Source organism: Chlorocebus sabaeus, chromosome 13, assembly GCF_047675955.1.
Source record: "Chlorocebus sabaeus isolate Y175 chromosome 13, mChlSab1.0.hap1, whole genome shotgun sequence".
In the NCBI taxonomy this organism is placed as follows: Eukaryota; Metazoa; Chordata; class Mammalia; order Primates; family Cercopithecidae; genus Chlorocebus; species Chlorocebus sabaeus.
This window is the reverse complement of record NC_132916.1, coordinates 63407415-63431821: the sequence shown is the minus strand read 5'-3', so window position 1 is coordinate 63431821 and position 24407 is coordinate 63407415. Positions and strand designations below refer to the sequence as shown.

Below are 24407 nucleotides of genomic sequence, written 5' to 3'. Positions count from 1 at the left end.
TCTTGGATTATCCTAAATCTTCAAAGTATTCTCATTTGTTGTCCAAGTACTGAAGACCGAAATCTATTTTGTAATAACTAGACCTCCAGCTTCCAGTCCACATGTAAAGAGCTTGGAAGTTGCAGGCCAGGTGTGGTAGCTCACGCCTGTAATCCCAGCATTTTGGGAGGCTGCGGCGGGCGGATCACAGAGTCAAGAGATTAAGACCATCTTGGCCAACATGGTGAAACCCCATCTCTACTAAAAATACAAAAATTAGCTGGGTGTGGTGGCACGCGCCTGTAGTCCCAGCTACGTGGGAAGCGGAGACAGGAGAATTGCTTGAACCTGGGAGGCAGAGGTTGCAGTGAGCTGAGATTGTGCCACTGCACTCTAGCCTGGCAACAGAGCTAGACTTCGTCTCAAAAAATAATTAAAAAAAAAAAAAAAGAGCTTGGAAGTTGCCAATTCTGTCCTCACAACAACAACAACAAGTAGCTGAAGAACTCAGAATCAACAGCTTTTCTCCGATCCATTATAGAATTGAAGTTATCACCCCAAAAGCTGGAATGATAGGCTGCTACAGAGAATCAAAGCTTATCAGGAACAGAAATTGCCTGTATGGAGTAAGGATGCTTGAAGGGTATTGGATTAACTACTAGAGAGAGAGTGTAGACTAGCTTTAGCATTTAATAACTCTGGGCTTGCACACTGGTGTGAGTTTTGCCTCTAGGAGCCTTCCAGATTCTTGCAATGAAGAGCTAATAAAAAATTTCCTTTTCCTGGCTGGGCGCAGTGGCTCATGCCTGTAATCCCAGTACTTTGGGAGGCTGAGGCAGGTGGATCATTAGAGGTCAGGAGTTCAAGACCAGCCTGGCCAACATGGTAAAAACCCCGTCTCTACTAAAAATACAAAAATGAGCCGAGAAGTAGTGGCGTGCACCCGTAATCCCAGTTACTCAGGAGACTGAGGTGGGAGAATCCCTTGAGGCTGAGAGGCGGAGGTTGTGGTGAACTGGAGCTCAGGCCACTGCATTCCAGTCTGGGTGAAAGAGTGAGACCCTGTCCCAAAAAAACCCCAAATATATATATATTTATATGAATATAATATATTTATATGAATACATATAATATACAATATTCTTACATGGTGGGGAGGAGAAAAGTACCATTTTGAAATATGCCCAGAGTACTTTGTTCTTTTTTATTTTTTTATTTTATTTTTATTTTTTATTATACTTTAAGTTCCAGGGTACATGTGGATAACGTGCAGGTTTGTTACATATGTATACCTGTGCCATGTTGGCGTGCTGCACCCATCAACTCGTCAGCACCCATCAACTCATCATTTACATCAGGTATAACTCCCAATGCAATCCCTCCCCCCTCCCACCCCCCGTGATAGGCCCCGGTGTGTGATGTTCCCCTTCCCGAGTCCAAGTGATCTCATTGTTCAGTTCCCACCTATGAGTGAGAACATGCGGTGTTTGGTTTTCTGTTCTTGTGATAGCTTGCTGAGAATGATGGTTTCCAGCTGCATCCATGTCCCTACAAAGGACACAAACTCATCCTTTTTTATGGCTGCATAGTATTCCATGGTGTATATGTGCCACATTTTCTTAATCCAGTCTGTCACTGATGGACATTTGGGTTGATTCCAAGTCTTTGCTATTGTGAATAGTGCTGCAATGAACATACGTGTGCATGTGTCTTTATAGCAGCATGATTTATAATCCTTTGGGTACATACCCAGTAATGGGATGGCTGAGTCATATGGTACTTCTAGTTCTAGATCCTTGAGGAATCGCCATACTATTTTCCATAATGGTTGAACTAGTTTACAATCCCACCAACAGTGTAAAAGTGTTCCTATTTCTCCACATCCTCTCCAGCACCTGTTGTTTCCTGACTTTTTAATGATTGCCATTCTAACTGGTGTGAGATGGTATCTCATTGTGGTTTTGATTTGCATTTCTCTGATAGCCAGTGATGATGAGCATTTTTTCATGTGTCTGTTGGCTGTATGAATATCTTCTTTTGAGTACTGTCTGTTCATATCCTTTGCCCACTTTTCGATAGGGTTGTTTGTTTTTTTCTTGTAAATTTGTTTGAGTTCTTTGTAGGTTCTGGATATTAGCCCTTTGTCAGATGAGTAGATTGCCAAAATTTTCTCCCATTCTGTAGGTTGCCTGTTCACTCTGATGGTAGTTTCTTTTGCTGTGCAGAAGCTCTTTAGTTTAATTAGATCCCATTTGTCAATTTTGGCTTTTGTTGCCATTGCTTTTGGTGTTTTAGACATGAAGTCCTTGCCCATGCCTATGTCCTGAATGGTAGTACCTAGGTTTTCTTCTAGGGTTTTTATGGTATTAGGTCTAACATTTAAGTCTCTAATCCATCTTGAATTAATTTTCGTATAAGGAGTAAGGAAAGGATCCAGTTTCAGCTTTCTACTTATGGCTAGCCAATTTTCCCAGCACCATTTATTAAATAGGGAATCCTTTCCCCATTTCTTGTTTTTCTGAGGTTTGTCAAAGATCAGATGGCTGTAGATGTGTGGTATTATTTCTGAGGACTCTGTTCTGTTCCATTGGTCTGTATCTCTGTTTTGGTACCAGTACCATGCTGTTTTGGTTACTGTAGCCTTGTAGTATAGTTTGAAGTCAGGTAGCGTGATGCCTCCAGCTTTGTTCTTTTGACTTAGGATTGTCTTGGCAATGCAGGCTCTTTTTTGGTTCCATATGAACTTTAAAGCAGTTTTTTCCAATTCTGTGAAGAAACTCATTGGTAGCTTGATGGGGATGGCATTGAATCTATAAATTACTTTGGGCAGTATGGCCTTTTTCACGATATTGATTCTTCCTATCCATGAGCATGGTATGTTCTTCCATTTGTTTGTGTCCTCTTTTATTTCACTGAGCAGTGGTTTGTAATTCTCCTTGAAGAGGTCCTTTACATCCCTAGTAAGTTGGATTCCTAGGTATTTCATTCTCTTTGAAGCAATTGTGAATGGAAGTTCATTCATGATTTGGCTCTCTGTTTGTCTGTTACTGGTGTATAAGAATGCTTGTGATTTTTGCACATTAATTTTGTATCCTGAGACTTTGCTGAAGTTGCTGATCAGCTTAAGGAGATTTTGGGCTGAGACAATGGGGTTTTCTAAATATACAATCATGTCATCTGCAAACAGGGACAATTTGACTTCCTCTTTTCCTAACTGAATACCCTTGATTTCTTTCTCTTGCCTGATTGCCCTAGCCAGAACTTCCAACACAATGTTGAACAGGAGTGGTGAGAGAGGGCATCCCTGTCTTGTGCCAGTTTTCAAAGGGAATGCTTCCAGTTTTTGCCCATTCAGTATGATATTGGCTGTGGGTTTGTCATAAATAGCTCTTATTATTTTGAGATACATTCCATCAATACCGAATTTATTGAGCGTTTTTAGCATGAAGGGCTGTTGAATTTTGTCAAAGGCCTTTTCTGCATCTATTGAGATAATCATGTGGTTTTTGTCTTTGGTTCTGTTTATATGCTGGATTACATTTATTGACTTGTGTATGTTGAACCAGCCTTGCATCCCAGGGATGAAGCCCACTTGATCATGGTGGATAAGCTTTTTGATGTGCTGCTGGATCCGGTTTGCCAGTATTTTATTGAGGATTTTTGCATCGATGTTCATCAGGGATATTGGTCTGAAATTCTCTTTTTTTGTTGTGTCTCTGCCAGGTTTTGGTATCAGGATGATGTTGGCCTCATAAAATGAGTTAGGGAGGATTCCCTCTTTTTCTATTGATTGGAATAGTTTCAGAAGGAATGGTACCAGCTCCTCCTTGTACCTCTGGTAGAATTCAGCTGTGAATCCATCTGGTCCTGGACTTTTTTTCACTGGTAGGCTATTAATTATTGCCTCAATATCAGAGCCTGCTATTGGTCTATTCAGGAATTCAGCTTCTTCCTGGTTTAGTCTTGGGAGAGTGTAAGTGTCCAGGAAATTATCCATTTCTTCTAGATTTTCTAGTTTATTTGCGTAGAGGTGTTTATAGTATTCTATGATGGTAGTTTGTATTTCTGTGGGGTCAGTGGTGATAGCCTCTTTATCATTTTTTATTGCGTCTATTTGATTCTTCTCTCTTTTTTTCTTTATTAGTCTTGCTAGCGGTCTATCAATTTTGTTGATCTTTTCGAAAAACCAACTCCTGGATTCATTGATTTTTTGGAGGGTTTTTTGTGTCTCTATCTCCTTCAGTTCTGCTCTGATCTTAGTTATTTCTTGCCCTCTGCTAGCTTTTGAATGTGTTTATTCTTGCTTCTCTAGTTCTTTTAATTGTGATGTTAAAGTGTCAATTTTAGATCTTTCCTGCTTTCTCTTGTGTGCATTTAGTGCTATAAATTTCCCTCTACACACTGCTTTAAATGTGTCCCAGAGATTCTGGTATGTTGTATCTTTGTTCTCATTGGTTTCAAAGAACATCTTTATTTCTGCCTTCATTTCATTATGTACCCAGTAGTCATTCAGGAGCAGGTTATTCAGTTTCCATGTAGTTGAGTGGTTTTGATTGAGTTTCTTAGTCCTGAGTTCTAGTTTGATTGCACTGTGGTCTGTGAGACAGTTTGTTATAATTTCTGTTCTTGTACATTTGCTGAGGAGTGCTTTACTTCCAATTATGTGGTCAATTTTGGAATAAGTGTGATGTGGTGCTGAATAGAATGTATATTCTGTTGATTTGGGGTGGAGAGTTCTGTAGATGTCTATTAGGTCTGCTTGCTGCAGAGATGAGTTCAATTCCTGGATATCCTTGTTAACTTTCTGTCTCATTGATCTGTCTAATGTTGACAGTGGGGTGTTGAAGTCTCCCATTATTATTGTATGGGAGTCTAAGTCTCTTTGTAAGTCTCAAAGGACTTGCTTTATGAATCTGGGTGCTCCTGTATTGGGTGCATATATATTTAGTATAGTTAGCTCTTCCTGTTGAATTGATCCCTTTACCATTATGTAATGGCCTTCTTTGTCTCTTTTGATCTTTGATGGTTTAAAGTCTGTTTTATCAGAGACTAGTATTGTAACCCCTGCTTTTTTTTGTTCTCCATTTGCTTGGTAGACCTTCCTCCATCCCTTTATTTTGAGTCTATGTATGTCTCTGCATGTGAGATGGGTCTCCTGAATACAGCAAACTGATGGGTCTTGACTCTATCCAGTTTGCCAGTCTGTGTCTTTTAATTGGAGCATTTAGTCCATTTACATTTAAGGTTAATATTGTTATGTGTGAACTTGATCCTGCCATTATGATATTAACTGGTTATTTTGCTCGTTAGTTGATGCAGTTTCTTTCTAGCCTTGATGGTCTTTACATTTTGGCGTGTTTTTGCAATGGCTGGTACCGGTTGTTCCTTTCCATGTTTAGTGCTTCCTTCAGGGTCTCTTGTAAGGCAGGCCTGTTGGTGACAAAATCTCTAAGCATTTGCTTATCTGTAAAGGATTTTATTTCTCCTTCACTTATGAAACTTAGTTTGGCTGGATATGAAATTCTGGGTTTAAAATTCTTTTCTTTAAGAATGTTGAATATTGGCCCCCACTCTCTTCTGGCTTGTAGAGTTTCTGCCGAGAGATCTGCTGTTAGTCTGATGTGCTTCCCTTTGTGGTTAACCTGACCTTTCTCTCTGGCTGCCCTTAAGATTTTTTCCTTCATTTCAACTTTGGTGAATCTGGCAATTATGTGTCTTGGAGTTGCTCTTCTCGAGGAGTATCTTTGTGGTGTTCTCTGTATTTCCTGAATTTGAATGTTGGCCTGCCCTACTAGGTTGGGGAAGTTCTCCTGGATGATATCCTGAAGAGTGTTTTCCAACTTGGTTCCATTTTCCCCTTCACTTTCAGGCACCCCAATCAGACATAGATTTGGCCTTTTTACATAATCCCATACTTCTTGCAGGCTTTGTTCATTTCTTTTTCTTCTTTTTTCTTTAGGTTTCTCTTCTCACTTCATTTCATTCATTTGATCCTCAATCGCTGTTACTCTTTCTTCCAGTTGATCGAGTCAGTTACTGAAGCTTGTGCATTTGTCACGTATTTCTCATGTCATGGTTTTCATCTCTGTCCATTCGTTTATGGCCTTCTCTGCATTAATTATTCTAGTTATCAATTCTTCCACTTTTTTTCCAAGATTTTTAGTTTCTTTGCGCTGGGTACGTAGTTCCTCCTTTAGCTCTGAGAAGTTTGATGGACTGGAGCCTTCTTCTCTCATCTTGTCAAAGTCATTCTCCGTCCAGCTTTGATCCGTTGCTGGCGATGAGCTGCGTTCCTTTGCAGGGGGTGATGCGCTCTTATTTTTTGAATTTCCAGCTTTTCTGCCCTGCTTTTTCCCCTTCTTTGTGGTTTTATCTGCCTCTGGTCTTTGATGATGGTGACGTACTGATGGGGTTTTGGTGTGGGTGTCCTTCCTGTTTGATAGTTTTCCTTCTAACAGTCAGGACCCTCGGCTGTAGGTCTGTTGGAGATTGCTTGAGGTCCACTCCAGACCCTGTTTGCCTGGGTATCAGCAGCAGAGGCTGCAGAAGATAGAATATTGCTGAACAGCAAGTGTACCTGTCTGATTCTTGCTATGGAAGCTTCCTCTCAGGGGTGTACTCCACCGTGTGAGGTGTGGGGTGTTGGTCTGCCCCTAGTGGGGGATGTCTCCCAGTTAGGCTACTCAGGGGTCAGGGACCCACTTGAGCAGGTAGTCTGTCCTTTCTCAGATCTCAACCTCCGTGTTGGGAGATCCACTGCTCACTTCAAAGCTGTCAGACAGAGTCGTTTGCATCTGCAGAGGTTTCAGCTGCTTTTTGTTGTTGTTGTTGTTGCTGCCCTGTCCCCAGAGGTGGAGTCTACAGAGACAGGCAGGACTCCTTGAGCTGCTGTGAGCTCCACCCAGTTCTAGCTTCCCAGCCGCTTTGTTTATCTACTTAAGCCTCAGCAATGGCGGGCGCCCCTCTCCCACCCTGGCTGCTGCCTTGCTGGAGATCGCAGACTGCTGTGCTAGCAACGAGGGAGGATCCGTGGGCATGGGACCCTCCTGGCCAGGTGTGGAATATAGTCTCCTGGTGTGCCCGTTTGCTAAGATCCTTGGTAGAGCGCAGTATTGGGGTGGGAGTTACCCGATTTTCCAGGTGTTGTGTGTCTCAGTTCCCCTGGCTAGGAAAAGGGATTCCCTTCCCCCTTGCGCTTCCCAGGTGAGGCGATGCCTCGCCCTGCTTCAGCTCTGGCTGGTAGGGCTGCAGCAGCTGACCAGCATTGATTGTCAGGCACTCCCTAGTGACATAAACCCAGTACCTCAGTTGAAAATGCAGAAATCACCTGTCTTCTGTGTTGCTCATGCCGGGAGTTGGAGACTGGAGCTGTTCCTATTCGGCCATCTTGCTCAGGATGGAAACATCTTTCTTAAATGTCAGTATTTTGTTCTTAACAAAGGCCTGACCTCAAGGGAAACTTCTACTAGAACCTAACCAACTGAGATTTTACCAGAGGCTAATCAACCTGGGAGAAGGGAAATACCCAATTCCAGCCACTTCTAACCTTACTGTCTCATGTTAGAGGTGAAAAAAAACACGAAAAACAAAAACTGAGAAGCACTTGTGAAGGTCACAATCCAGAAGTAAAAGACTCATTAAAAGACTAAAAATTGATCACAGAACTGTAGAATATTGTTCCTCCTCTGACGTCTTAACTACCACAGCAGTAGGACTCTGGTATGATAATGGGATTACAGCTAAAATAACTGCAAGGCTCAGACCCTATTTAAGAAGGGATCTCTAGGGAAACCCAAAGATAATAGGGAGAAAAAAACAAGGACATGGGAGAAAACTGTAGCCTCTGATGCCAAGCTACAACAAACAGCAAATATGACCTAACTCCCAGCCAGAAAACATAAAACTTCACACTGAAGGCCTGTTTAGTTCCTTTTACCTGACACATCGTGTCTGGTATTCAGCAAAAAATTATAAGGGGTTCTGGCTGGGCACGGTGGCTCAATACTTTAATCCTAGCACTTTGGGAGGCCAAGGTGGGCAGATTATCTAAGGTCAGGAGTTCAAGACCAGCCTAGCCAATGTGGTGAAACCCCGTCTCTACTAAAAATACAAAAATTAGCTGGGCGTGGTGGCACATGCCTGTAATCCCAGCTACCCAGAAGCCTGAGGCAGTAGAATCGCTGGAACCCAGGAGGCAGAGGCTGCAGTGAGCCTAGATTGCACTACTACACTCCAGCCTAGGTGACAGAGTGACACTCTGTTTCAAAAAAAAAAAATATATATATATATATATACACACACACACGATACTAAGAGGCAAAATACACAGACTGAAGAGACAGAGCAAGCATCAAAACCAGACTCAGATATAGTAGAGATTCTGGAATTATCAGAGCAGAAAGTTAAATATGATTGATATGTGAAGGACTTTAATGGAAAAAAGTAGACAACATGCAAGAACAGACAGGTAATGTAAGAAGAGAGACCAAAACTCTAAGAAAGAAAAGGTAATACCAGAAATAATATAACAAAAATGAATGCGTTTGGTGTGGTCATTAATACACTGGACACAGCTGAGGAAAGAATCAGTGAGCTTGAAGATATGTCAATAGAAGCTTACCAAGCTGAAAAGCAGAGAGAAAAAAGACCAAGGACAAAGTAGGGGTAGCAGGTAGGGACCACCAGGGGAAAGAACAGAATATCCAAGTCATAGGGACAGTTACAAAAGGCAAATCATATGCATAATGGGAATACCAGATGAAGAAAGAGAGATGGAAGAAATATCTGGAGTAATAATGACTAGAGATTTTACAAAATAATTGACAGCAAACCATAAGTCCAGGAAGCTCAGAGAACATAAAACAGGATAAATACCCAAAAAAAAAAAAAAAAAAAAAAAAAACTACATCTAGGCATAATACATTCAGATGTAGAAAATAAAAGAGAAAATCTTTGTCATTTCAGAGAATACAAAAACAAAAACCCACCTTACTGTCACCAAAGAGTCAAACTCTGTAAAATAAAGAGATTTATTCTGAGCCAAATATGAGTGACCAGGGCCTGGGTCACAGTCTCAAGAAGTCCTGAGAAAATGTACCCAAGGCAGTTGGGTTAAAGCTTGATTGTATACATTTTAGGGGGACAGAAGTTACAGGCAAACATCAATCAATGCATGTAAGTTTTACATTTGTTTGATCCAGAAAGATGGGACAACTTGAATTAAGGGCTTCCAGGTCATGGAGGGATTAAAAAGATTTTTTGATTGGCAATTGGTTGAAAGAGTTATTATCTGAAGATCTGGAATCAGTAGAAAGGAGTGTCTGGCTTTAGATAAGAGATTGTGGAGACCAGTGTTCTTATTATGTAGATGAAGCCTCCAGGTAGCAGGCTTCAGGGAGAATAGATGGTAAATGTCTCTTATCAGACCTTAAAAGATACCATACTCTTAGCTGAATCTCTCCTGGATCAGGAAAAGACCTGGAAAGAGGAGATTTTCCCAAAAGAGATTACTTTGCAGGGCCATTTCAAAATATGTCAAAGAAATATATTTTGAGGTAAAATACTCTGATTTATTTCAGGGTCTGCTATCTGCCATGTGATACAATACTAGAGCTGAGTTGGAATTTGGTATCTTATTTCTACAAGGAGTTCATTTTATCAGTCTTAAGATCTCTGTTTCAATGTTAATTTGGGTCAGTTGTGCCTGAATACTTAAAGGAGGAGAGTATAATGAGGCATATCCAATCCCCTCTTCCTATCCTGGCCTGAACTAGTTTTTCAGGTTTACTTTGGAATCCCCTTGGCTGACAGGAGGAGTCCATTCAGTCGGCTGGGAGGTTTAGAATTGTATTGTTGGTTTATATTACCTATAGAGGAACAAGGATAAAAATTACACTGAACTTCTCTTCAGAAACCATGTAAGTAAGAAGAGTGTGGAATGAAATAAGCAAAGTATTAAAAGAAAAAAGCCACCAACCTAAAATTCTGTATCCAGCAAAATTTCCTTCAAACAATAAATTTTTTACACACACACAAACTGAGAGAATTCATTGACCTTAGTAGAACATTAAGAAATGTTAAAAGAAGTTCTGCAGAGAGAAGAAAAATGATGTAGAAAATCAAACTTATGTAAAGAAAGGAAGAGTGTTTGAGAAGGAATACATGAATGTAGAATAATCTAATAATCAAAAACTGGAATCATCACAGAATGTCTTCTACCAAAGCAGTGTGTTTAGAATTGCTGGTTTGGTAGGTAGTTTCTTTCCATCATTGTAGCTCTTTTCTATTGCTGCAAGCCAAAAAACAAAACAAAACAAACAAACAAAAAAACAGATCAAAGAAAACAAAAATGTCATGACAATGAGAAAAGTGACATATTGTGTGATTTGATTTTCATTTAAGATCTAGTCTAGGTAAGGATGGAGGTGAGGGGACCGATTTCCTCCACCTACCCTGCTACCCTGTGCCGTTGAGGAACATTTGTTGAAATATTCATTGAAATAACAAATCGATTTTTATTACGCTTATTGGAGTTGAACAAATTAAAGGAGTTAATTCCTGTCCCTTTGGTTGCTGTTTGCTGAGTCACTCTTTGTCATTAATACTGAAAATCAAACTTACATACAGAAAGAAAGAATGAGAATAGAATTTTATTTTATTCTATTAATTATTTTGTTATTTATTTTATTTCTATTATTTTATTCATAGTTTGATGAACAGTTTTCTAAAGCAGAGATCACCACACTATGGCCCACACCTGTTTTTGTAAATGAAGTTTAATTGGAACATAGTCATGTTTGTTCATTTATATCTTGTATGGTTTATCAATAGTGTATCACTTGTTATGTGTTGCATCATTGATAGAGCTGATTTTGTTCTACAATAGCAAAGTTGGGTAGTTGCCACAGATATCATTTGGCCAGCAAAATCTTTACTATGTGAAATATTTACTATGTGAACCTTTACAGAAAACTTTGCCCATCCTTGTTCTAAAGGAGTAAAGGGGATACTAATTTATAAAAAGTAGCATCCTTCCATCTTTTTTTCTTAGGTTACTCTGAGCATCGTGCAAACTAAATAGCGTAAGGTCTTGTTAAAAACTGACCTCAATAACTCTCTGAGGATAATAAATTGGTCCTCTCTTTCTTACATTTGAGCAGATCATTGGTGTGAAAATCCTGCAACACTTGGAGCTTAGCTAAGTAGAAAAGTGGCCGGGTGCAGTGGCTCATGCCTATAATCCCAGCACTTTGGGAGGCCGAGGCAGGTGGACCACTGGAGATCAGGAGTTTGAGACCAACCTGGCCAACATGGTGAAACCCTGTCTCTACTAAAAATACAAAAATTAGCTGGGCGTGGCAGCGGGTGCCTGTAATCTCAGGGAGGCTGACGCGGGAGAATAGCTTGGAGGCGGAGTTTGCAGTGAGTGGAGATTGCACCACTGCACTCCAGCCTGGGCGGCAGTGAGTGAGACTCCATCTCAAAAAAAAAGAAAGAAAGAAAGAAAGTGACCAACCTTTAGAATGCCTGCTTATGTGGAGTTTGTGGTCCTGGCAGGGACAATTTTCTTCTCCCATTCTACCCAGTAGCTGGCTGGAATGCGAACATGGTGATAAAATAGTCTACACTATCTCAGAGGGAGTTGTCTGTAACTTTTCAGTCTAATGCGCAGATTCATTTCAAACCTACTGTGTCAGACATTGTACTGAATGCTGGAGCTACAGGATGAGTAAGACAGTCACCTGCTTGGAAGGTGTCCACAGCCTTAGGATAGTTAACTATTGTTTACCTTAAAGAGAAACTTATTTCTTCATCACAGCAATGAAGTTGGGCTACATCTTGTACCCTAATTAGATATCTGTTTACTTCTGATAGAGTCTGTAAATCAAAAACAAAATAGAAGCACATATAAATTTTTTTAAATAAAAAAACTTACTACTGCAAACCATTTTATATCCCAGAATATGCAAATGTTAAGTAAAACACAGTTCAAGCATGAAAAAGTGAATGTTTTCACTGTTTATGAAACAGATTTTCTTAGAAAGACCACAGTATTGACAAAGAAAACTATATTTAAGGGAAAAAAAAGTAATTTTTGTCAAAGTTTTAAGACTACTGAAATTATAGTTTTATTTGTAAGTGCTTTCCTAATATCAAAAACAAAGTTGGGGGTTGGGGGATAAGAAGAGAACTATTCAGAAAGAGAAGTGGGCTGGGCGCAGTGGCTCACGCCTGTAATCCCAGCACTTTGGAAGGCCGAGGCGGGTGGATCACCTGAGGTCAGATGTTGGAGACCAGCCTGGCCAACATGGTGAAATCCTGTCTCTACTAAAAATACAAAAAATTAGCCAGGCTTGGTGGTGGGCTTCTGTAGTCCCAGCTACTCGGGAGGTTGAGGAAGGAGAATGGTGTGAACCTGGGAGGTGGAGCTTGCAGTGAGCTGAGATTGAACCACTGCACTCCAGCCTGGGCGACAGTGCGAGACTCCGTCTCGAAAAAAAAGAAAACAAGTAGAACACATGGCCCCTTTCCTCAAAGGGCATCGTGATCACAGTAATACCAATAAAGGAACAAAGACTATCGAAAAGTTATGGGATAGGGGCAAGCTCACTTGTGCCCCTTCTTATAGAGCAACCTTGCAGATAACAAAGATGTGAAATGGGAGGGCGTGGCAGTGCCTGGCACGTAGCAGGCATTCCACAAATAGTAGCTGCCTTGGGGTCTGTAGGTCTCCTTTTGCCAATGATTGGAGGTTGTATTCATGAGCATGAGATATAGCAAGTTCCTAAGAATACATACAGGGCATCCCCAGATGATTCTCTGTATATCTGACAGATGATCCTTCATATTGATGTTTTGCTTCATCTAGGGGGAAAAAAGTACTTTTTAGGCAAACTAAAATTGTGACATTTTTATTCATAAAAGAAATAGATTAAAATATTTTATGGCACTTGATACAGGGCTTGGTATTTTCATATGTTATAATAGAAAGTTTCCAATTTCTGGGCTGGGTGCAGTGGCTCACATCTGTAATACCAGCACTTTGGGAGGCTGAGATGGGCAGATGGCTTGAGCTCAGGAGTTCAAGACCAGCCTGGACAACACGGTGAAACCCCATCTCTACCAAAAAAAAGAAAAAAAGCCAAGCATGGTGGCGCCTGCCTGTGGTCCCAGCTACTCAAGAGGCTGAGGTGGGAGGATTGCTTGAACCAGGGAGGCAGAGGCTGCAGTGAGCCGAGATCACACCACTACACTCGAGCCTTGGTGACAGAGCCAGACTCTGTCTCCAAAAAAAAAAAAAAAAAATCAATTCTCTGTACCCAATGTTTTAAAACAAAGGCAAGTGACAAAATTGGATGCAAAAAAGTATCTTCATGGAAAAATATGTTAGCAGTTTACATTCAGCCCAGATGCGTATTTACAGTATGCACAATACAATAATATTTTCAGAATGATAGTACTGTCTCCAAGGTGCTTAATTACTTCTTCAGATAATAATTATGACCATCGTACTCACTGAGGCAGGAAAGCTAATTAATGCATTGAAAGTACTTTCAGAGGCCGAGAGCCGTGGCTCACGCCTGTAATCCCAGCACTTTGAGAGGCCAAGGCGGGCGGATCACAAGGCCAGGAGACTGAAACCATCCTGGCTAACACGGTGAAACCCCGTCTCTACTAAAAATACAAAAAATTAGCCAGGCGTGGTGGCAGGCGCCGGTAGTCCCAGCTACTGCGGAGGCTGAGGCAGGAGAAGGTCTGAACCTGCGAGGCAGAGCTTGCAGTGAGCTGAGATCCCGCCACTGCCCTCCAGCCTGGGCGACAGAGGGAGACTCCGTCTCAAACAAACAAACAAAAAAGTACTTTCAGAAACAAAGGATTTTACTTTTTATTATTTTTTATTTTTTTGCCTTTTAGTTGTGTAAAAAATCAGTCTAAATACTTCATTCTTCAAACTTTCATAAAAATTTTATTGTATTTGTACAAATATCTGAAAACATTGTCTCATGTTGCTTGGCTTAGAATAGATGCCCTTAGTGTTGGAAATCACTGAACACACTGTTGATTTAGCATTAAAAGGATGAAAGACTTTAAAGCAAAGAACCCCACAAGAAGATAAGGTGTCTCAGACTCTTTGAGTGGGAGTATCACAAAGGCATTGTAACATGTTTAAAGGATGCAGATTCTTATCAGCAACCAACCTGATCTATATAACTTTTATATTTTTTGATTTGGTCAATTGCAGTGGTCAAGTCCCCACGGTCAACATGCTCTGCAGGGGTATGAAGCCTGACAGCGTAGAGGAGATTAAGATATTCTTCAAATCTTCGGGATGGGTACAACAGCAGCTCCGGCAGGCTGTATGAGGCATAGAGAAAGGAACTCTGGTCTCTGAAGGCCCAGGAATGCCCTCTCTGGGGGGTCCCTGTGTGCTCTCCCTCAGAACATACCTCAGCATTTTGGTAACAATGGTCTTATCATGCCTCTTCAGGAAAGTTCGGAATGCTGGTATCATTTCTCTGCACTAAAAGGTGAGGATTATTTTGTCAAAACTTTATGAGATAGTTATAAAGTCCACTATTCCACTGAGCAAGCGTGATCTATGGAATGCCTGAAGCAAAAGGGCAACATCGATGTCTAACCCATTAGACTATTAGCAGTGCCATTGGTGTCTTCCTAGTATGTGAAGAATGTGTGTCAGCCGGCCACTGTGGCTGTAAAGCCTGTAATCCCAGCACTTTGGGAGGCTGAGGCAGGCGGATCACGAGGTCAGGAGATCGAAACCAACCTGGCTAACGCGGTGAAACCCTGTCTCTACTAAAAATACAAGAAATTAGTCGGGCGTGGTGGCGGGCACCTGTAGTCCCCGCAACTCGGGAGGCTGAGGCAGGAGAATGGCGTGAACCTGAGAGGCAGAGCTTGCAGTGAGCCGAGATCGCGCCACTGCACTCCAGACTGGGTGACAGAGCAAGACTCCGTCTCAAAAAAAAAAAAAAATGTGTTTTAATTATACATAGACCTGACCCTATTCATTGAACTTAATCAGTATAGACAAATAAGAATGTACTTTGCAACCAGGTGGGCCTGGATTTGAATGAGAATAACTCGAATATATAACCTTATCAAATTACTTAACTTTTCTGAGCCTCAGTTTTCTCATCTGTAACATAGATATCATCTCTAATGCTTGTGGTGTGGAAAAAAAACAATCCTATCCATAAAGTGGCTGTCACACAGTAAATGTTATTTCAATGTAGTAAGATCTTGACTATTAATGGTATTCACCTTTAATGCTTCTATTAATTATGTTTTCCATAGTAATATTTATTATACAGGTGTTCCACTGTACTTCATATCTGTTTTTTTGTTTTTTGGGTCTTTTTTTTTTGGGACAGAGTCTCGCTCTGTCACCCAGGCTGGAGTAGAGTGACATAATCTCAGCTCACTGCAACCTCTGCCTCCCGGGTTCAAGCGATTCTCCTGCCTCAGCCTCCCGAGTAGCTGGGATTACAGGCACCCGCCACCATGCCTGGCTAATTTTTGTATTTCTAGTAGAGACGGGGTTTCACCATGTTGGCCAGGCTGGTCTCGAACTCCTGACCTCAGGTGATCTGCCTGCTTAAGCCTCTCAAAGTGCTGGGATTACAGGTGTGAGCCACCCACCTACCTTATCTATTTTAAAATGTATTCATTTATCACTATTAAAGCACCTGTGAGGTTACCTCCTTTTCCATGCCTGAAAGATGTTGGCAGTGCTAACTTCTAGAAATCAAATATTCATGATTTCATTCTCAGACTTTCAGCTAAGACCAAGTGAAATATTTATGGATTTCAATCAGATTAATAGCTAACATTGGCTGGCATGGTGGCTCACACCTGTAATCCCAGCACTTTGGGAGGCAGAGTTGGGCGGATTGCTTGAGCCCAGGAGTTTAAGACCAGCCTGGGCAACATGGTGAAACCCGGTCTCTACCAAAAAATCCAAAAAAAATTAGCCAGGTGTGGTGCCACATGCCTGTAGTCCTAGATACTTGGGAGGCTGAGGCGGGAGGATCACCTGAGCCTGGGGACGTCGAGGCTGCAGTGAGCTGTGATCATGGCACTGCACTCCAGCCTAGGTGAGAGAGGGAAACCCTGTCTCAAACCCCACAACTAAATAGCTAACATTTAAGCTAAGTACTTACTTGTATGCACACACTGCGCTAGTGAAATAGGCATCATTATCTATAGCTAAAGAAATTTAGGCACCAGTGTGTTCCTGATACCATGTGATGCTTTGCTCCAATTCTTGTCGCCAAAGTCAGTCCTATGAAACTACCTTATTTATGTAACTGTTGAATCATCAAGTTATCCAGCAGTGACTAGACTCCCTGGGTGGGGGGAAGGAATACCACAAAGGAAGCTGTCAAGGGCAGGAGCCCTCCAGAGGCTTCCCAGCTCACAGGACTTTCCTGCAGGCCTCAGTGAAGATGAGTGGTGACAGTGGACTCTGGCAGAAGTGTGCTGCCGTGTGACAAGGTAGCCTTTTCTAGGCTTTCGTTACCAAATGAGGAGGGAAGAAAGAGGGATTTTATTCCCAGCAGAAGGTATCCCCACAAGAGCAGCAGGTGGTATAGAAAGGAATTGGATATTCCTGCTCAGAGTAAATAATGACAGAAATTGCAACAGGGAAAACTGTTAATAATTTACTCTCTAGGAAATGTAAGATCAAGGCATTCCTTACTTCCTAGTGACATTTCAGAAATTGACTGTTCTTCCAAAAAAGTTGTGGATGATTAATTTTCTACATGAAAGAGTGAACTTGTCAAGGACACACAGGATTGTAGTAGCAGAGTGGATTCCAAGCTCAATTGTGGAGCATTTTCCTGTAAGCTGAGGGTATCTGGGGCAAGTGAAACCCTGGTAGTTTGTATGAGGATGAGTTCAGTTCAAGAACCAGTTCCTGGCAATGCTAGGTGTCAAATATTGTGCTAGCCCCTAAGTCAGTGTTGCTGTCCTCAGAGGTCACAGTATGGGAAGAGAGCTGGGAGCTAAGAGCAGAGAAGCCTTTCTTATCAATGCTGGTCTTTCGGGTTCCACACATAACTTCCTTTCTAGCTCAGGTCTCATAGAATGATGGGATTGAAATTCATTTACCTTCTCAATAGTTTTCAGAATGACAGGGTAATTGTTGAAGAAATTGGTATATGTGTTCAACTGGCTTCCAAACTTCGTGACTATTTCTCCCACACAGTGAGCTGGGCCCCATTCCTGTAGTCTGTCTCTCAGGTTATCTAGAAACTGCCTGTGGTATGAGAAGAGCATACGCATGAAATATTCACTTGAGATAACTTACAAACCCAAATATCCATTGTCATCAGCACGGGCATTTTCAGCCTAGTCCTTTACAGTAGGGTTTTGGTCAAGTCATTTCTTTTTAACACAGAGAAGTGCAGATTTGACAGGAAAGGGAACTGGGACGTGAAGGAGTAGGTTGGCTGGGGTAGAATCCCACCTCTTCACCTCAGTTCCTTGAGTCAGAACCACACACTGGCCATGATACAGCTGCCGCCTGATGTCCCAGTCTCTTGCCTCCAGATAGGCAGGTGGGTGAAAGTTTAGAGGGGAGTGCTCCACTGTCTTCAACAGGGAGTGCCATAGTCCCTGCTTGGCCCGTTTCCCCAGGGCTCTAAGAAAATCCCTCATTCATCTATCAGAGGCCTTCAACACTGGAAGAGGCCTAGTTCAACCTCTTCACTGTAGGAACTGGGGCCCATTGAGAGGAAGGAACTTGTTCCAAGTTACCTAGAGAGTCACCATCGGGGAAGCACATACTCAGGTTGCCTCCCTTTACCACAGGCAGAAATGATCACTTTTCTCTCTCATGTTAGGCACTTGAAAATATGTTGTTATTAAATTGACCCCCAGCTTGGGCTTTCTAAGCTAAGTGTCCTGGTGGCTTAATCCCATTAAATCCTTCTGGTTTTTTCCCATTGCTTAACTGAACATTGCTAATTAAGAATGAGTATATGGCTCTCCTCCTTCCTGCTGTATTTTGCATGGACGGTCTATTGGTTACAGCAAGGATTCCCAACCCCCAGGCCGTGGATGGGTTCTGGTTCATGGCCTGTTAGGAACTCGGCGGCACAGAAGGAGGTGAGTGGCGGTTGAGTGAGTGAAGCTTCATTGATATTTACAACCGCTCCCTACTGCTTGCATTACTGCCTGAGCTCCAGATCAGCAGCAGCATTAGATTCTCATGGGAGTGCAAACACTGTGGTGAACTGCACATTCAAGGGATGTAGGTTGCATGCTCCTTATGAGAATCTAATGCCTGATGATCTGTCACTGTCTCCCATCACCCCAAGACGGGACCATCTAGTTGCAGGAAAACAAGCTCAGGGCTCCTACTGCTTTACATTATGGTGAGTTGTATAATTATTTTATTATATATTACAATATAATAATAATAGAAATAAAGTGCATAATAAGTGTAATGTGCTTGAATCATCCCGAAACCATTCCCCCCACCCCTGGTCTGTGGAAATATTGTCTTCCATGAAACTGGTTCCTGGTGCCAAAAAGGTTGGGGACCACGGGGTTACAAAAAGCCTAGGTCCTGAACGCCACTCCTTGCGCCATGGCTAGGAACCAGGGAAGGGGTGTCCTTGGGAATTACTACTGGTTGCAGCCCGGTAGGTAATGTGATGACGATCTCTCTGCTATAATCAGGGTCCCTAAGAGGGGCAGAGCATCATTGCACCTCCATGCAGCTTTAGAAACATTAAAGTATGGGCTCTTCTCAGTGCACAATGAATACTTAAAAAAATACATATTCAGGATTTACCTGTTAAGACTTAAAATCTGTAGAATATCAGAGAAAAGGATCTGGATATTGGCAGCACTCAGAATTGCTCTGTTTGATGACAGTGCTGCTTTCAGTGGTGCGAAATAAACATCTCTCACAATTTCCAGCATCTGCACGTATTTTCTCTCACTCTGTAAGAGTTCCCTGACAACTCTAGTTCGCTTTTCTGCTGAATCCTTCTGGAGTATTCTCTCCTGTAGAGAAGTGTTAAGAACTCAAGTCAGTGATGGAGAAGTAGAAGTGCTGAGCAGTCAGGCAGCTACATGGAGAACTCCCCCCCACCACCCCTTGCTGGTTTGTGCTGTTCAGGTTGAAGGGGACTTCACAGGGGGCTGTGGAGGACCCCGCTGTCCATCACTTGTCCCCAGTATCACCAGAGAGCCCCTCATATCAGGCCAGCCTGATGGCCAAGTAGAGAGGGGAATTTTAATCTTGGATCTAAAGGAAGGCAGTTTGAAAATTTACTTTTATCCATCTGTCCATCCAAATCAATATTAGGTATCTTATGCTGGTGCTGGCCACGTAATGATGAGAACAAGACAGAGTCCTGTCTTCATGGAGGTTACAGTCTAGTGAGGAAGCCTTTGGCTTGTCTACCCTTGTTTGTTTTCCTATTTCTTTTTCCAAGTAGTGTTTTATTGATTATCCTGCAAATAGAAAAACTGAAATGAGCTAGCCCTCTGCTACAGTTTGAATGTGTCCCTTCCAAAATTCAGGTGTAGCCAATGTGACAGTATTAAGAAGTGGAGCCGTGAAAAGATGACTGGGTCATGAGGACTCCTCCTTCATGTGTGGGATCAGGTGCCCTTAGAAAGGGGCTTGGCAGAGGGAATTGGTCCTCTCTTGCCTTCCACCATGTGAGTACTCCAAGAGGAGACCCTTGACAGATGCCAGCACCTTGATCTTCGATTTCCCAGCCTCATAAAGAATTTCTGTTCTTTGTAAATTACCCAGTCTCATGTATTCTATTGCAGCAGCGTGAACAGGTGAAGACAACTTTTTATTATTAGCTAATTTGCTTCCCCAACTGACATATGAAAAATCTGAAGCATATGCTCTTTTTTCAGTATTAAGGATCTAACTTCAGTATTAAGGATAGACTTGGAGCTATGAGCCCATCTCTCCTGGCTAGCCAGGTTGCCAGATGTGCTATGTTATATTTCCAACTCCTGTTTTATTTATTTATTATTTTACTTTTTTTCTTTTGAGATAGAGTCTCATTCTTTAGTCCAGGCTGGAGTGCAGTGGTGCGATCTTACTCACTGCAACCTTCGCCTCCTGGGTTCAAGTGATTCTCCTGCCTCAGCCTCCCAAGTAGCTGGGACTACAGGTGCATGCCACCATGCCCAGATAATTTTTGTATTTTTAGTAGAGACAGGGTTTCACCATGCTGACCAGAATGTTCTCGATCTCTTGACCTTGTGATCCACCCACCTCAGCCTCCTAAAGCGCTGGGATTACAGGTGTGAGTCACCATGCCCAGCCTCTTGTTTTATTTTTTAATGCAGAGGTGAAAATCATACACTAGCCTAAAGAAATTCCATAGCCTGATGTTGTGTGTGCTATGTTTATATGGAGAGAGAAATTACTTTTTATTGCGGTACTAGATTTTTTTTTCTTTTATCTGCATGTTTCAAAAGCTATAAAATGAGCATCTTTATAACAGAAAATCTATAATATCTAAATTTCAAAAACATAATGTCCTTCAATTTGAGCCTAGGATTATTATTTTCCCTCCAGCCCTAAATATACCCCACACTGCCCCCAATAAAATATGACAATACTGCTTCTGCCACTCCTGGTGCTGCTTGTGTTCTCATTCAGTGCAGACCTGAGGTAACTCCAGCACTCACCATGGTAAACAGAAAGCTCAAGGAAGGAGTCAGAACTGCTCACATTAATTTTAAGGTGGTGGGCAAGATGGTTCCTTGGTACAATTTAAGATTAACAGGCATACACCACTTAGTAATAACCACTAAGTAAACTAAGTAAACTTAGCTTACTTAGTACACTTAGTAAACTAATGACAAGCAAGGCTTGTCAATGAGGTGGATCAGATTCCAATTTGTCAGATGGCCAATCAGTGAAACAGAAACACCTGCAAAATTGGAAATGGAGGTTAAAGATGCAATTGATGTGTTTCAGCAGCAGAAGGAGGAGTCCAGTAAAAAGAGAACCCGCTACTTTACGCCCGAGGCTATTCTTACAGACCAAGGGTGCATTCTCAACTGCAATTTGGTTCCACTACATCTAACTATTACAGTATAGTTTTCTCTGTTCTTTCATTTCCTTCACCATTCCTTTATTGTACATAAGGTTAACTGATGAATGTGCACAAGGATTTTTTAAAAAATTAGTGGCTAATGATATGTGTTGATCAACACAAATGGAGATGAGAAGGGGAAAAATGCTTCTGTGAAAAGACCTCCTTGGCCAGGTACAGTGGCTCACGCCTGTAATGCCAGCACTTTGAGAGGGCGAGGCAGCTGGATCACCTGAGGTCAGGATTTCGAGACCAGCTTGACCAACATGACAAAACCCTGTCTCTACTAAAAATACAAAAATTAGCCAGGCCTATTAGCACATGTCTGTAATCCCAGCCACTCAGGAGGGTGAGGCAGGAGAATCACTGGAACCTGGGAGGCCGAGGTTGCAGTGAGCCGAGATCGTGCCACCGCACTCCAGCCTGGGCGACAGAGCAAGACTCCGTCTCAAAAAAAGAAAAAACACCTCTTTTCTCCCTTCATGGGATGCACATTCAGCAGTTATCTTTATATTCCAATCTGTTATTTTGCTCTCATTGTTTTAACAACAGCAATATATACATGTATATATATATATGTTTTCATTGTCAAACCTTTTGTTGTTATCTTGAGACCACTGTCAGGTATTACTACCAATAGTCATATATATATGTATATATGTGTGTGTATATATGTATATATGTGTGTATATATGTGTGTGTGTGTGTGTGTATATATATAAATCCTTGCATACCTTGTTCAATTGGAGAATTCTAATGTTTTTCATTTATCATTGTAACATGAAGGGCAAATTTTATAACATTTCTGTACCTACCTCTTATATGTAGGACAATCTGTCTTTAAGTGAGGATCAATTAGTTGATAAAAATGATTCCCAGATAGTTTTTCCTTCAAGTCAAGCACCCCATTGTTTAAATAAGTGTCTTGTTTAAAATGAAAAAATGTGTAATGCTATATGATCTTCACCAAGATGCGTTAACCATAATTTCACTAACTGGAATTATAATGTAAAAATAACTTAAGAGAAAAATGAGAGAACTCACTGTAGTTGAAAGACTATAAGCACACTTTTCTTTTTTTCAGTTTTTTATTTTGAGACAGGGTCTCCCTCTGTCACCCACGCTGAAGTGCAGTGGTGCAATCATGGCTCACTGCAGCCTCGACCTCCCAGGCTCAAGCGATCCTCCTGCCTCAGCCACCAGAGTAGCCACCACAACAGGCTAATTTTTGTATTTTTTTTTTTGTAGAGACAGGGTTTTGCCATGTTGCCCAGGCTGGTCTCAAACTCCTCTGCTTAAGCGATATACCCACCTTGGCCTCCCAAAGTGCTGAGATTGCAAGCATGAGCTGCCAAACTCTTCTTATTTTCCAAACACACGGTCTGTATAGACTACCTATTTAGACATATCTAATGAGGTAAAAAATACATCTGCATCCCACTTGTCAGTTGGCTTACAGCCCATATTATTTTTTAATATTATATGTGTATTTCTATATGTATATATTTTTAAATATTGGAGTTATCCAACATTTATAATCATTTTGAACTAAGGTTTTCATTCTCAAACCTTTGGTTGTTATCTTGAAACCACTGTCAGGTATTATTACCAATAGTCAGATGAGACACCCTCATATGCCCTGCTCTGTGCAACACGTTCCTCCTGGGAGTTCCTAGGGATGGGTTTGGGGCGAGTGGGCACCCACGTCCTGGGGCTCCACAGCCTGCGCTGTCTGCAGCAGACGGATACAGCGAGGGTGTCTGGGGCTGGGAGAGAGCCCCAGGTCTGAGCTCAGGGCTGCAGGACTTAAGATTTTTCTTGCCCAATTGTCTGGCCTTAGGGAAGTCATTTGACTTTTTTTCGCCCATGTAACTTTTCCTAACTCTAGTCCTTTGTCTATAAAATGTGGCTAGGAATGTGTCTTTTATAGGATTTTGAGAATGAAAGGTGATAATAAGTGTGTTTGTGTGTTGAAGAAAACAAAACAACGTGCCCATGCCCTGGGCTACACAGGATGGGACTGGCCTCTGCCTAGGCTGCAGCTTCCTCCACACTTTACCTTTGACATAGAAAGACAGAGCCCTAGACATTGCGTTCATTAGACTCAACTTTTGAAGTCAGACTGTAAGTTGGTAGATTAATTAGAAACTGTGAGGCTTTGTCCCCATGCCATTTCTTTAAAAGACATCCTAGTATCATAGAGGAAAGTCAAGGAGTAACATACAGATTGGTTTTGCTCCAAGATGGTTACACTGCTGTCCTTCTGGCACAACTTCTTTTCAGTCCAGGGCTTAATTGAAAAATAAGTCTGCCAGCTGAATTATCTGTAATTATACTTGAGGTTTTTCTTTTAATCCCCCAAAGGGAAATTTTCAAGGAAAACAAAGAACTAACCAGAATAAAGGCTGAAATTTCACTGTCAGGAGCAAAACCAGTGGTAAATCTACATTATGTAATAATTAGCTTACCAGATTAATCAGTGCTTCAAAATTTAAATCATTTTTGCTGAGCCTGGACTTTGTGTCCCAAGAATTGTCTTCTACAACACTTCTTTCCTGAAGATTGAATGGAAACTTGGTTATTGGAGGCAGATCTTGGCATCTCTGAAAACTCAGTACTGTGCCTGCAGGAGGCCCTCAGAAGCCTCTGCCTTCAGCCCCAACCACAGTGTTCCCTACACACAATGAGTTAAGTGCTTGCAAATGGGATGCCACTCTTAAATTTTATGGTTTTTAAAAATAGCCTTTGCTTCCTTTGAACTACATAATACTTGAAACTAAATCCAGCAAAGCTCCCTCTTCCCTGGGAGCCAGGGGAGTCGTGCTGGCCTGGGGCTCCTCCCAGGCTTAGAGACTCACACACATTCCTGGCTAACAGACTTCTTTTTTTTCTTTTTCTTGAGACGGAGTCTCACTCTGTCACCCAGGCTGGAGTGCAATGGCACAATCTCGGCTCACTGCAACCTCCGCCTCCCAGGTTCAAGCAATTCTCCTGCCTCAGCCTTCTGAGGAGCGGGCTTACAGGGCCCGCTACCACGCCCCACTAATTTCTGTATTTTTAGTAGAGATGGGGTTTCACCATGTTGGCCAGGCTGGTCTGGAACTCCTGACCTCAGGTAATCCACCCGCTTCGGTCTCCCAAAGTGCTGGAATTACAGGCGTGAGCCACCGAGCCTGGCTAGGTAAGAGGCTTCTGCCTCAGCTCTGCTCTGTTCCTTCTCAGTTGAGGGCAAATAGGTTATTTTATTTTTAAGATCCAGAAGGAAAAGCTCACAAAACTCACTCCTTTTTTTTCCACCAAGTGAAAATGTGTCAAAAACAG

At 41.9% G+C, this 24407-nt stretch overlaps 1 protein-coding gene across 1 annotated transcript in view; it reads right to left on the bottom strand.

Annotated features, from left to right (window-relative positions):
• Positions 1-24407, bottom strand: part of ECT2L (epithelial cell transforming 2 like) — a 110066-nt gene that overhangs the window by 5665 nt on the left and 79994 nt on the right. Inside the window, exons 13-19 of the mRNA XM_073022536.1 lie at positions 23555-23641; positions 18803-19017; positions 17113-17260; positions 14427-14500; positions 14178-14334; positions 12778-12843; positions 11768-11856 (exon numbers count right to left, since the gene is read on the bottom strand). Of these exons, the coding sequence (XP_072878637.1) occupies positions 11768-11856; positions 12778-12843; positions 14178-14334; positions 14427-14500; positions 17113-17260; positions 18803-19017; positions 23555-23641 (836 nt within the window). The remainder of the gene's footprint in view (positions 1-11767; positions 11857-12777; positions 12844-14177; positions 14335-14426; positions 14501-17112; positions 17261-18802; positions 19018-23554; positions 23642-24407) is intronic.